This window comes from Equus asinus, chromosome 13, assembly GCF_041296235.1.
Source record: "Equus asinus isolate D_3611 breed Donkey chromosome 13, EquAss-T2T_v2, whole genome shotgun sequence".
Lineage (NCBI taxonomy): Eukaryota > Metazoa > Chordata > Mammalia > Perissodactyla > Equidae > Equus > Equus asinus.
The window spans coordinates 56056670-56069890 of record NC_091802.1 but is presented as its reverse complement, the minus strand read 5'-3'; the positions used below and the strand labels follow the sequence as shown (position 1 = coordinate 56069890).

At 58.6% G+C, this 13221-nt stretch overlaps 1 protein-coding gene across 5 annotated transcripts in view; it reads right to left on the bottom strand.

Moving 5' to 3' along the window:
- ITGB4 (integrin subunit beta 4) overlaps positions 1-13221 on the bottom strand; it is a 30605-nt gene that overhangs the window by 1684 nt on the left and 15700 nt on the right. The window contains exons 22-36 of one of the 5 annotated variants that reach the window (XM_044744800.2): positions 13107-13165; positions 12952-12975; positions 11781-11929; positions 11507-11686; positions 10513-10661; positions 7660-7864; positions 6725-6882; positions 6154-6334; positions 5886-6023; positions 3809-3991; positions 3591-3722; positions 2057-2275; positions 1207-1443; positions 908-1066; positions 343-492 (exon numbers count right to left, since the gene is read on the bottom strand). In XM_044744800.2, coding sequence (XP_044600735.1) covers positions 343-492; positions 908-1066; positions 1207-1443; positions 2057-2275; positions 3591-3722; positions 3809-3991; positions 5886-6023; positions 6154-6334; positions 6725-6882; positions 7660-7864; positions 10513-10661; positions 11507-11686; positions 11781-11929; positions 12952-12975; positions 13107-13165 — 2323 coding nt within the window. Of the gene's footprint in view, positions 1-342; positions 493-907; positions 1067-1206; positions 1444-2056; positions 2276-3560; positions 3723-3808; positions 3992-5885; positions 6024-6153; positions 6335-6724; positions 6883-7659; positions 7865-10512; positions 10662-11506; positions 11687-11780; positions 11930-12951; positions 12976-13106; positions 13166-13221 lie in introns of all 5 variants that reach the window. The other 4 variants (XM_044744802.2, XM_044744801.2, XM_044744803.2 and 1 more) reach the window with 4 other exon arrangements.

Sequence of the window (13221 nt, the reverse complement as noted above, 5' to 3'; positions counted from 1 at the left end):
GCCCAGAGAAGTGCCACTTCCCGATGCCCACAAAGGCATCTCATGGGCCAGCAGAGGCCCCAGGTGCTCCGTAGGCCAGTGAGGCCTTGTTAGGCAAAACCTAGCAGAGGGAACGACCTGGAGAAAGGCCCAGGTTGATGGATGGGAACTCAGAAGAGAGGAGGCAGTGAAGGGCAGTGAGGAACAAGGAAGTGAGAGCCCCGCTCAGAAAAGCTGGTAGGGGCATTAGTGGTCAAGGGACTTGGGTGGATTCTTGACACAGCTGGGTACCCCTGTTTGTCTCACTGTGAGAACAGGCCTTGCAAGGCTGCACCCCTGAGCCCAACAGCAGCCGTGCCTCACCGCCATTCAGCAGCTGGTACTCCACGCTGTAGCCCTGCAGCGCCTGGTCACACTGCGGCTCCTGCCAGCTCACTTTCAGAGACGTGGGTCCCAGGGCTGAGAACACCAGGCGGGTGGGTGTGTTGGGCACGCCCGCAGCCAAGCGGGAGCCTGCAGACAGGAAGCCACAGTTAGCCTGTGTCGGGTCCCTGGGTAAGAGTCCTAGTTCTACCCCCTGACGTCCCTCAGCTGTCACGTCTACACTGACCACTGGCCAGGCAGCTCGCTCACCCTGCAACACCCTGTCCAGGCCACCCAGTACCTCCTCAGAGTGGGTGTCAGCCCTGCCTGTGCCAAGAGAGGGCGAGCACCATGAGTCCGCCAGCCCCCACCCCTCCTCAGCTGGCCTGGCCCCTCTCCTGCCCCAGCCCCAGCCCGACACCCCTAGAAGGGCAGAGGCTGTGTTAGGCACCAGCACTGATGTGAATGGAATGGAGGGTGAGGCGGTGGGCATGGGCAGTGGCTGCAATGGGTGGGTGGATGATGGATGGAGCATGACAGCTGTGGATGGCCACTCCTGTACTACCTGGGCCCCAAGAGGGCGCTGCTGGCTGCCCAGCCAGGATTATAGAGTCTCGTGAGTCCCTGGAATGGGGGAACCCCTTCATCTGAGCCCGACTCCGGGACCCCAGGGCCCAGGACAGCGGAAGCCTGCTCCTCCCGTGTTCCCAGATGGGAGGGAGGCCTAGGGCAGGACAAAACAAGAGTGAGGGGGCAGGAAGTGTGTGTGTGTTGGAGGATGGGCAGTGGGGGGCAGCAGGCCAGCAGCCCAAGCCTCCAGGAGCTGGAAGAGAGGAGGGGTTAACTGGAGAGGCCGGCACTCACTGTGGGAGGAGAGGGAGGTGAGAGTGGAGTAGTCCCTGGGCAGGGTGGCCGTGTGTGAGTGTTCTGTGCGGGTCAGCGAGTGGTAGTCCCGAGTGAGGGTGGAGGACGTGCTCAGCACACGGTGGGGCAGGTGTGGGCTCAGGTGGGTGCCGTAGGCGGCGTTGGCCACGGTCATCCTGTGCAGGGAGTTGGCGCTGCCCGGGTAGGCAAAGTCCATCCGCCCGTTCACCAGGTGCTCTGCAGGGGAGAACAGGGTCACTTGGCCAGGCCTGCACCAGACCTGGAGCCCCACGGGGCAGGCTGCGGCCCTGGGAATTCCCGGGATTACCTACCCTCTGGGGGCCTTGGCATAAATACAGCCAGTCTCCCCTGGCCCACCAGGGACAGAGGCTCAGTGTCCTTGGAGGAGTCCAAGGAGCCACAGAGACTTCTGCAGCCCATGTTGTCTGGCCTGGCCAGATACCACTGTGGACAATCTGAGCACAGCTGACCCCAGCGGGGAGACTTACTGCCCCTGCAGGCAGCCCCACCCTGGGGAGAGCCCAAACGCCTGCCATCCTGTTTCCAGAGGCCTCTGAGAGGTCTGCGTGGACAGCAGGGCCTGCTCCCTGGATACAGCAGACTGCCGAAGTTGGATGCCTTGGGGGCAGTCCAGCTGTGGGGAGTCCAAACGCCTGCCCTGGGGTCCCTGGGCCCTGGGGGTCTGCCTCGGCGCAGTCGCGCGTCCCCCGGCGCACAGGGGGCCTTAGCTGGCAGCCCGGCCGCGGCGGGCTCAGGCGGGGCCCTCAGGCAGCGAACGAGCGCGCCTCGGCGGGTGCGGGGTCGGGGCGCGCCCGGCAGGGCCGGTCACCTCCGGGGGGCCCGGGCGCGGCGCCGCCGCCCTCCCCGCCCGCGCCCGCAGCGCCCCCGTCGGCGCCGTCGTCCGGGGGCCCGCGGGCCGGCTCGGCGGCGTCGGAGGAGCGCCCGCTGCTGGCCGACAGGCGCGGGATGAGCTCCGGGGGCAGCCGCCACGTGACGCGCCGCAGGTCCAGCTCCTCCCCCAGCAGGGGCTCGAACTTCCAGCCGCCGCCTTGGGAACAACGAAGGGCGCGTTGGCACCGCCGGCGGGCGCGGGCGGCTGCGGAGGGGCCCGGCGGGGCGGAGGCGGGCGGGCGGCCGCGGCGGGGCCCAGGCCTCGGGCTCTGGGTCCGAGAGTGTGGGGGGGTGCACCACAAGGACGGGCAGCCTGGCGACAGGCCAGACCCTCGCCCGCGCGGCGGAAGAAGAGTACTCCGGGTGCGCGAGTGCAGCCTGGCCGCCGCTGGTGAGGAAAGACCCGGGACCAGCCAGGAGACCAGGGGTTGCCCTGGGTCTCACCAGCTCTGAGGTCTCCCCGCTCTGTGCCTCAGTTTCCCGTCTGTGTAATGGAGAGAGTATTCTCTCCCCTGCCTGCCTCCCACGGACAGTTCCAGAAGCCAGAGTGCTTCACAGGTAGTGTAGCTGGGGCACCTGCTTCAAACCAGCTGCTCTTTATCTCAGACCCTCAAAACCCTCAGGCCCCTTGGGCTTGGTTTCCTTAAGCCCAAGCTCAGCCCCGTGGGGCCAGGTGTGTGCTCCCGGGGAGTGGGGGCGTTGGGGGGGGGGCGGAGTCTGGCATAGGTAAGGATGGAAGAAAATACAGATGACAAAAGTGCCCTGGAGGATTTTCACTCATGGCATTGTGTGATTCACATCCCATTTTACAGATCAGAAAACTGAGGCAGAGAGAGGGTAAGCAATTCATCTGAATTCCCACAGTGGAGCCAGAGCAAAAACTGAGTAGCCAGGAGTCCCAGCTGAGGGCACTTTGCACCACATTGTGCAGTGAATCAAGGAGGGAGGAGGAGCAGGACCAGTGGTTGGGAGACACTGCCTTGTGGACCCCAACAAGCTGGCTGCTCTGGGACTCCAGGGCCATGCCCGCCTCCCCACACAGCCCTGTCCCCAGGAGGCAGCCTGAGTGTCCTGACCCCATGCCACAGCTTGTGAGCCTTCTAGTTGTAAAGTTGTTTCTACGTGGTCCCATGTGCATGAGCCCATGCACACTTGCATGAGCCTGTGCACACTTGCATGAGCCTGTGTGCATTTGCCCCCTAGCACACGTCTGTCTGTCTGCCTTCATACACAGATGTGCACACGATTGCATGTGGGCCACGTCAGTTTTGTCCCCTCTGTACCCAGTGCCAGCATGGTGCCTGCCGAAGTGTAGGCTCCACAGGTGTTTGTCTGGGGCTGAGAGGGGACTTCTCGTCTTGACCTCCATGCCCAGCAGTCACTGGCCCCTTTGCCCTCCCTGGACACCAGTGACAGCCCCACTCCCTACACAGGACCCTCACCTTCCTCTCGGGGATCCCAGGCCCACTCACCAGTGTCGTCGGAGACGCTGGGCCTCTGGCTGCCAGCCGGGGAGCGTAGAACGTCATCACTGTACATGAGGAAGCTTTCATAGTCTTCCCCACTCTGGGCGTCCACAATGGGGATGTCTGGGATGATGGGGACTGCAGGGATGGGAGGTGTGAGCCAGGGCCCCAGCCTTGGCCTCCTGTCCTCCCGTCTGCCCTGTGCCTCCCCACCCACCACTCACTGGACATGGGCCGCTTGGGCTGGGTGGCCAGGTTGATGATGGCCTCCCGCTCGGGCCCCCAGCCTGCCCCGTTGCGTGCCTTCACGGTGTAGCGGTACGGCTGGGACTCCCGCAGGTTCTCAATGAGCAGCGTCCGCTTCTTCGGGCTGTCCACCAGCACCTTCTTCATGGGCCCGATGGGTCCTGGGTATGGAGGGCACTTCAGAGGGGTCACCCTGGTTCCAACCTGGTTCCAGTCCTGCCTCTGTGCAGCAGGACTGTCACATAGCCCCTGAAGGGCACCCAGGGTGTTCAGGGAACAAGGGAGGGAGCGAGCACTGTTGAGCTCCTGCAGCTGCCAGGCCCTGAGAACCGGGGCGTGACTGGTTGAGAGAAGTGTCACCAACTCTCCAAAGGGCTCATTGCTAAGTTGAGTGGCAGAGCCAGGACTAGACTCAAGTTGGCCCCATTGTTGCCTCTACCAATTGATCAACGGTCCGGTGTCCAAGGTGCCTCCACATGAGGCTCGCTCCAGAGGCGAGGGCACTCTTACCACCTGTGCCTCACTGTCCACGACCAAACCCCAAATGCTCTGCAGAGAAAGCGAGGGTGGAGACCTGCGAACACACACCATGGCTGCCCTGTGGTCACATGGGCTGGGATGGGAGGAGAGAGGCAGGCTCGGGGAAGCTGCACTTCAGGACAGCCTGAGGCTGGTGAGAGCTAAGGTTGTAAGGGTGGAATGGAGCTTATGCAAGAGGGCCGCCGGGTGTCACGAGAGCAGAGAGCAGAGGCTGAGCAGCTCTCTTCCACTCACACCTAGAACGGTGGACATGCAGCTCTGGGAGAAAGGCAGAAGAGACCTCCCGGCTGCTCTGAGCGAGTTACAGCACGGAGGCCTGGATATGACAAGATGGGGCCCGCCATGTTGGAAGACTTCTGAGAGACCAGAAAATGTCCCACTTTCCAAAGGTCCAAAGGAAAGTTCTGGACAATGATAAGCTTGATGTCCACCCCAGCGAACAACTGTGCTCAAAGGAGTTGGTTGACAGGCCTGTCAGCCTGGGTGAGGTCTCTAACTGCCGAGGTGGGAGCTGCCTGTGGCCCACCCTTTGCATCTCTTTCAGCTTGTGGGAGAAGGGAAGAGGGCCCACACCAACATGCTGAGGCTCCTGGGCCGGGAGGGCAGCCCGGGACATTCCCTAACACAGCCGAGGCCTCAGCAGGCTGAAGCCATGAGCTGAAGCCATCAGGGATGAACTGTTGTTGGGTTCCTGTCACTCTTGGGATTAAAGGTAAGGTCAGAGGAGACTTCCTGACAGAGGTCCGTGGGTGGACTAGGTGGTATAAACTCAGAATGAGCCAAGAACGTGATGCAGCTGCTAAGGTTGTCCCTGATCTGCCTGGACAGTGAAGAGCGACAAGCCTGATGCCCAGAGCCATCTGCTGCCCTCTGCCCTGTTGGGCCACCTGGGCGTGCTGAGCCTGACCCACCTTAGGGTCCACAGGTCATATGGGGGTGGTGAGCTCTCCATCCCTGGGACTGACCAAGCAGAGGTGAGGCTCAAGGAGAAGGCCCCTGCATCAGGAGAGGTGGGCCCAATATCCCTCAGATACTCACTCATCTCAACAATTGACAGGGGTCGCCCACCCTTCCCTCCCTTCTAGGACTGGGAAGAAATAACAGTTCTGCCAGGTGCTCTGGCCTAGGGCTGTCAGATAAAATTTGCATGAAATGTACTAAAAAAGATGTTTATCTGAAATTCAGGGTGAGCTCTGTTTTTATTTGCTAAATCTGGCGACTATTCTCTGGCCTTAAGAGAACCATGTAAAAATGAGCCACTTTGCTTACTTGTATGGGAAGGCACCCCTGGAACTGAGACCCCACCGTGCATATATAATCTCAGGCTTCCATCCCCACCCGCCCTGGGAGCTTCTGGGTTTGGCCTTGGAGTGCAACCAGCCCAAACCTGACCACAAACCTAATGATGCCTCAGGCCACCAGGGGCCTCATCCACTGACTAGGAGGATGTGACCTCCCTTCTGCTCTTTGCCCCCTCCCCTTCCCTGGGGGCAGAAGGAGGGGTCAGATCCTTACGGTTGTCCTCGTTGACCAGGCCATAGCAGACTTCATAGGCTGTGATCTCGCCATTGGTCTCAGCCGGCTCAGCCCAGCTCAGCTGGGTCACCGTGGAGGAGACAACGTTGAAGGCCAGACGCCCTGGCTCGCTGGGTACTGGGGAACGGGATATGCAGGAAGAGAGACGTCAGTGGCAGAGGGAGGGTGGAGTTCCAGGAGGACTTAGGGGAGGGTGGCATCAGAGTGGCTAGGGGACAGACAGACGGATGGACATGCGAGCCCTCACCTTCCTGGTGGGTGCGGCAGGACACCAGGGAGCTGTAGGGGCCCTCGCCCTGCGCTCCATAGGCGCACACTTTCATCTCATAGTCGCAATACGGGTACAGATTGGTGAGCTCCACCGAGGGCACCTTGCTGTCGAGCAGGTGGGCTTCCAACTCGGAGTCACCCTGGATCCAGTACTTCACCTGCTCCCAGGGGAGGGGCTGGTCAGTGGGGGGTGGCAAGCACCAGAGCCGCTCATCCCTCTGTTGACCCCTCCCTGCCCTTATTGTCCCCTTTGCAGAGATGAGACACTGATTGATGTTCGGTTGATGACCTGCCAGGTTCACACAGCAGGGCTGGGGCAGCGAGGGCAGTGTCTCCAGGCAGGGGAGGGGCCACATTCCAGGAAGGAGGGCAGACATCTGAAGGCTCCCCTTGCACAGACGCGGGTTCCCCCTGTCTACTTGTGCTTGGACCCAGTGGGGCCAAGCATGCCCTCTCTTCTCCCTCAGGCGCCCTCTGGCCTCGGGCAGCCCACCTCTCTAGTGGCTGCCAGGCCTCTCCATCCACCTCCCTCATCGCCCCTACCTTACCCTGTAACCTGTCGGCTTGCCAGGAGGCGGCAACCAGTTGAAGTGGATCTTCCGCGACCCAGCAGCCTTGGCATTGGGGTTTTGTGGGGCACCCAGGTCACCACGGGGGGGTGGGGGTGAGGACACTGTCTGGCTTATTAAGTTTCGGTCCAGTTCATCTGTAGAGGGTGAAGTTCACAGGGCAGCCAGCTCAGACACCCACTCTTTGAGGGGGCAGGAACCCACCCTCACCACCAGGGGGCACCAGAGACTCAGTCAAACACCCAAGACTCCTCCCACAGCACTCAACTGAAACTCGCCCCCGAACCCAGGGCTGCTACCCTCATTGGTGCCCCAGAGGACATCCTGCCAAGCTTGGTTGGGGGCCCAGGAGGGTCTCTGCAGGAATGAGAAGGAGGAGGGAGCTCGTCTTCCTCTCTTTCTCCCTTGGTAGCCAAGGGAATGTCACATTGCTCCTCCACTCTCTTCTCCCATCTTCCCCAAAAGCCTCCTCTGGGGGTGGGCTCACAGACTCCACCAGACTGGAGGCTAAGGACCAATAAGAACTAACTGTTTCACCCCTTCCGGGAACACCTGCATTTTAGTTGGAACTGAGGCAGACACAAAAGGGTTATGGCCTAATGGTGCGATTCACAGCGTCTCCAGCAGGCGGGGTGGCCACATGACCCCAGCCTCTCTGGTTGAGAGTAGGGTTGCCAGATATCATGCAGGATGCTTAGTTAAACCAGAATTTCAATAAACAACAAATACTTTTTTAGGATAAGTAGATCCCAAATACGGCATGGGACACACCTATACTACAAATGTCTTTGTTGTTTATCTGAAATAAAATTTAAGTGGGCGTCCCGTATTTTTACTTCCTAAGACTGACAGCCTTAGTTGAGAGGCCCCCAGCCCTCCTTAACCTGCTTAAGCTGACCCCAGCCTCTGCCCACCTGGGTCCCCAATGATGACAGTTGCTGAGTGGGGCTGGCCCAGTCGAGCCCCAAACTTGGGGTTGCTGAGTTGGATGTGGAAGTGGCGGGTCTGGCGGCCCCGCAAGAGGGAGTCCATCTCCTGCAGCTCCAGAAGCTTCACCTGCAGCTCCTTCCATGTCTCCCCAGGCTGGAACAGCAGCTCGCCCTCCACAGGGATGTAGTCCTGGGAGTGGGAAGGGGTCAGGGTCAGACCAGGCCTGGGGGACACGTCATGACCACACGCTCCACCCCAACCTCGGGGACACTGCAGAGACCATCACATCCGGGCTGTCCCACGTGGACACGAAATGGCTCGCGTTTATACACCACCTCCTGTGCATCAAGCACTTTACAAATATTAGCTCATTCACTCCTCACAGCAGTGTGAGATTGAGATATTACTGTCCCCATATAGATGGGGAAACTGAGGCACACAGAGGCGAGGAAATGTGCCCAAGTTCACCCAGGTAGCTGTAGTGGAGCCAGAATTTGAACCAGGGCACAGAGAGAGAAAGGGATGCATGGCAGATACGGACAGTCCACATAGGCAGGCTCAGCCCTGGGGGAGCTGGGATTTGCAGGCCCCACCCAGGGAGGGAGGAACTGCCCCCAACACTGTGGCTCTGAAGTTGGGGATCCTGCCAGGCCCAGGCTCCTGGTGGGTGGGGCGCTTCCATCAGCTCCAGCTTTCTTCTTTCAATGCCCCAGAGCTTTCCTGATGTCCCTGGAGGACTGTGCACCTGTGTGGGGTGGATCAACTAACGGGGGTGTGGGGAGGGTCCTTCTCACACAAGACCACTAGGTGGCGCTTCAAACTAACATTTCAATTCCGGGCTCTGGGGAGACAAACTCACATGCCGGAAAACCCAGAAAGTGAGACAGCAGGTGTAAGAAAAGCAGGAGTCAAGGGGCGGACGCTTCAAAAACGTCAAAGTCACGAAAGACAAAGCTGAGGGATTATTCTAAATTAAAAGAGGCTAAAGCCACATGACAACAAAATGCAAATGCCAGATCTGTGATCGGTTCCTGGATTGAAGGGGGGAAGCTATAAAGGACATTGTTGGGACATGTGAACACGCGGAGATCTGAATATGGACTATTTATTAGGTACTAGTACAATGGGAAGTTTCTCAAGTTTGGGAATTATGTTGTAGTTGTGTAGAATGACCTTGTTCTTAGCAGGGGCCTGCAGAAGGGTTTGGGTCTACAAGAGTCTACGACTTACTTTGAAAAGTTCAGCAAACAAAAATAAACACAGCACAACTCTCTGTCCCTTTGTCCCTACAGTTATAGATGTAGAGATACATATCTATAGAGAGATCCACATCTGCATACTGTGCGTGCATGTATACCTCTATTTGTACAGAAAGAGGGAAAGACAGCAAAGATGAACCATCGGTGAATCTGTGTAAAGGGGAAGTGGTGCTAATTTTATTAGTCTTTCCATTTTCCTGTAGGTTTGAAGTTTTTCAAAATAAAGTTGGGAAATAATAAAAATGTTTTAGAAAGTAATTAAATACTAAAGCATCTTTATGAAAGCATAACAGGATAGCCAGAATCTGTTGTATAATAGGGCATATGAATGAATTACGGAGGTACAGATTCTTCTGTGGAATGTTTATGGGGAGCATTGGAGCAGGAATGAGAACTGCTCCTATGAATCAAAAGAGGTGAAGGGGACTAGGATGTGGCTGGGCTGCCGGGATCCACAGAGCGCATGCTCCCTTGTGTTTGCTGAATGGGCCTGCGGGCCCAGTGAAACTAGACTTTATTAATTTTTGAGTGAATTTTTTTTTTTTCCTTTTTCTCCCCAAAACCCCCCAGTACATAGTTGTATATTTCTCGTTGTGGGTTCTTCTAGTTGTGGCATGTGGGACGCTGCCTCAGCGTGGTCTGACGAGCAGTGCCATGTCCGCGCCCAGGATTTGAACCAACGAAACACTGGGCCGCCTGCAGCGGAGCACGAGAACTTAACCACTCGGCCACGGGGCCAGCCCCGAGTGAATTTTTTTTTTGAGGAAGATTAGCCCTGAGCTAACTGCTGCCAATCCTCCTCTTTTTGCTGAGGAAGACTGGCCCTGAGCTAACATCTGTGCCTATCTTCCTATACTTTATACAAGGGATGCCTACCACAGCATAGCTTGCCAAGTGGGGCCATGTCTGCACCTGGGATCCAAACCAGCGAACCCCAGGCCGCCGAAGCAGAACGAGCGCACTTAACCACTGCGCCACTGGGCCGGCCTTGAGTGAATTTTTGATATGGATATTTTTAGTTTTTAAATGTTGGTAATAAATTCAGGAAAACAAACAAACCTGTAAGCCAAACCAAGCATATCCACCACCTGGATTTGGCTGCTCCCTGAGACTGGGGCCCAGTGATAAGGGGACGCTGGCCCTCACACAGCTCTCCCTGCCCTGAAGGGCAGCTCCTGCGCCTTGGCCCTGGGAGGGCCTGCCAGGTAAACAGTGACAGCCGTTGGGGAGTCTGCCTGGGGACATGGGGCCTGCGATCCCGCCTCGAGAAGCCCAAAGTCCCCGGGCTGGGGCAGACGGGGGAGTCCATTGCTCTATGAAGGGTTTGGCTGCCTTGGTGGATCCTGAGTTCTTGGAAGGGAGACACAAATGGTCAGGGAATGTCCCCAGTTTCAGTCCCTGGCAGGCCTCACCCTGACACTTTTGGTGAGCAAGACATCCCTGCTGCAGGGAGCAGGTGGACATGTCCTTGGGAGGCCAGCCAGGGGCACCACCAGCATCCAGGGACTCAGGTAGTTGCAATGTGCTGCCCCCACTGGGCCCTGGGGATGTGCCCTCAACCCCGTGATGGAGCCTTACCCGGTTGCCCTGTGCTGTGTTGTCCTGTGTGCGGTAGGAGACCTGGGACTTGCCATTGTCCAAGATGCGCCGGACGACGGGAATGCGGGCTACTTGTTCCCCACCGCTGACCAAGTACTCGGGCTGCTCAAAGGACACTATCCCGCTGGCTGCAAGGAGCCCAGGCGCCGGTCAGGGGGCCCTGGCCTCAGTCCCTTCCCAAGTCCCACCCTCCCTCCGGCCCAGCCCAGCCCAGACTCCAGGAGTCTGCTTGTCACCCCTCCCCTCACTGCTCCCTGGGAGGGCAGAGGAAAAGGATGGAAAATTCTCCCAGAAAAAGTTGAGGCGGCTGGAACAGTGTCCAACTGACATCTTGGAAGGGTCAGGGCAGAGAAGGGAGGCCAGGCAGGGGCAGAACCAGAGATGAGGCCCTGAGGCTGAGGGCTGGGGCAGGCAGGACTAAGGCCTGGGGAACTGAAGCCAGCAAGGGAGGGGTCAGGGGCCAGAAAAGACCCTCTGGATGCAGGAAGGACCATTATCAACAACTCTGGGTTCCCCAAGGAGCAGGTAGGGAAGGCAACTCGGATGTCAATGGTGCAATGTCTTGCCCACCTCCCCGTCTAGATAAGTTTTGGGCAAAATGAACCCCAGTTCCCTTCCTGCTCTGATGTCCTGGCATCCTAGGGAGGCGCATTCAATCCCCAAGTTCAAAGGTCATAGGAAGAGAACAGGGGAGGAATGGGGGACAGCTCCAGGAGGACCCAGCTCCCTGTGATGATTATAACAGAAGCTTCCGCATTGAGTGCTTACTACCAGGCACTGTGCAGAGATGTACAGCCACACACCCCTCATGAGAGCCTGGTACCCATTTTACAGATGGAGAAACCAACGCTCACAGAGGTTAAGTGACCTGCCTAGGCCACACAGCCAGGCCCCACTTCCACGTGGATACCAGGAGGAACAAGGGGCCCCAGGGCCCCCTTTTTGCTCCCCTGCTCCCCGCATCCTGACCAACCTTGCTCCTTGATGATGGTGATGTTTACCAGGCGGCGGCCAAGGGTGGCAGTGCCCACGGGCACATCAATGGCCTCCACCAGCAGCTGCTTCTCATCGTCGTCCTCAGGCCGGATGAAGAGGGGCACCCGCACGTCCACCAGCTCCACACCCTCCTGGAACTCCACCATGCCCCGGGCATCTGGGTGGGTGTTGAGGGGCAGTCAGACGTGGGTCAGGGGGTCACACAGGGCTGGGAGGTATGATGGAGTGGCACAGGGAGCCTGCCCACCTACCCTGGTCTGCAGTGAGGGTGTAGTAGCCGGGGGCCACCTTGAGCTCATGGAAGGCCCCCTGCTCCACATGCTTCTCTGTCAACTTCAGCAGAGTCTGCTTGGCTGAGCGGGGCGCCATCAGCACCGTGTCCACAATGGTATGGTCCTGCCTGCAGGTAGGGAGGTGTCAAGCTGGCCAGGAGGCTGGCACTTGTCCCCACGCACCCCTCCTGCCTATCCTCTCCCCATCAGGGGACAAGATGCGGGGCAGCAAAAAGTGCAGGGTCTTTAGAACCAGGCAGTCCTGGAGGCCCATGCTGGCCCCATCACAGCCTCAGCCAAGCCACTGTGCCTCCCTGAGCCTCAGTGTCCTCATCTGTGAAATGGGGCTACCTGTGCCCACCTCACCGAGAAGGGCTGGTGAGATAAGGAGTAGATGCAGGACAGCAAAGATGCTAAGGGTGTGGGCACTGAAGCCAGACTGCCTGGGCTCAAATCCTAACTCTATTTCTTAATTAGCTGGGTCACCTTGGGCAAGTTACTTAACCTTTCTGATCCTTGGTTTCCTCATGTATAAAATGGGACTAGCAGTGGTGCTATCTCACTGGTTGATGAGAGCGCTGGATAAGATAACCCCGCACATGAAGCCCTTAGAACAAGGCCTGGCCCATCGTGAGCCCTCAAAGTGCTGGTCTGAATGGTTCTTATTGACGGTGGTGTGCTCGCTGAGAGCTGTACTCTGTTACTGCACGTTCTGTCCTCACTGCACTGAGGCCCCTCCTCACTCTCCCCTTGCAGGGCCAGGACTCAGGGTAGGAACTAGGAAAGAGATATGACCTGCCGGTCCAACTTCTTAGTAACCTGCCAGGCACCCAGAGGTGCCCCCAGGATCAAGGCCTTTGACCCAAGGGAGGGTCAGAGCTGGGCCCTGGGCTCTCCTGGTACTGGTGGGGGCTCTTGCCGGTCTGAGGGCAGGGACTGGGTCCCTTTGGTTCCCTGTGGTTTGCCTGCCCTAGGACAGGGGCTGGCTCGTGGTGAGGGCTTCACGTCAGTATTTGTTGCATGAAGGTCCTATAACCGTGACAGACGCATACTGCCTTCCCTTCCTAAGGGATGGGGATGGGTGGGAAGGGAGGGAGCAGGGGGCAGACGGCTGGGGCTGGGGCTGCCCCACCGTGTGTCTTCAACTCACTTTTTTCCGGCGTTGGGCTGCTGCCTGTGTGGGACAAAGAGGGCACTGTGAGCCAGATGGTCCCTGGGGTGGAGGCACGATCTGCCTGGGGGAGATCCCCTGAAGTTGGCTGTATGGGCAGCACCCCCACTCAACCCCAAACACCCAGGACCCACCGGAACTTAGTCTGCTGGAGCTTGTATGCGCCTGTGATCTGTCTGCACACCTCGTTCAGCTGCCAGGCAAGGGAGGGCTGTGAGGCTGGGGCCCTGGGCGAGCCTCTCTACCCAG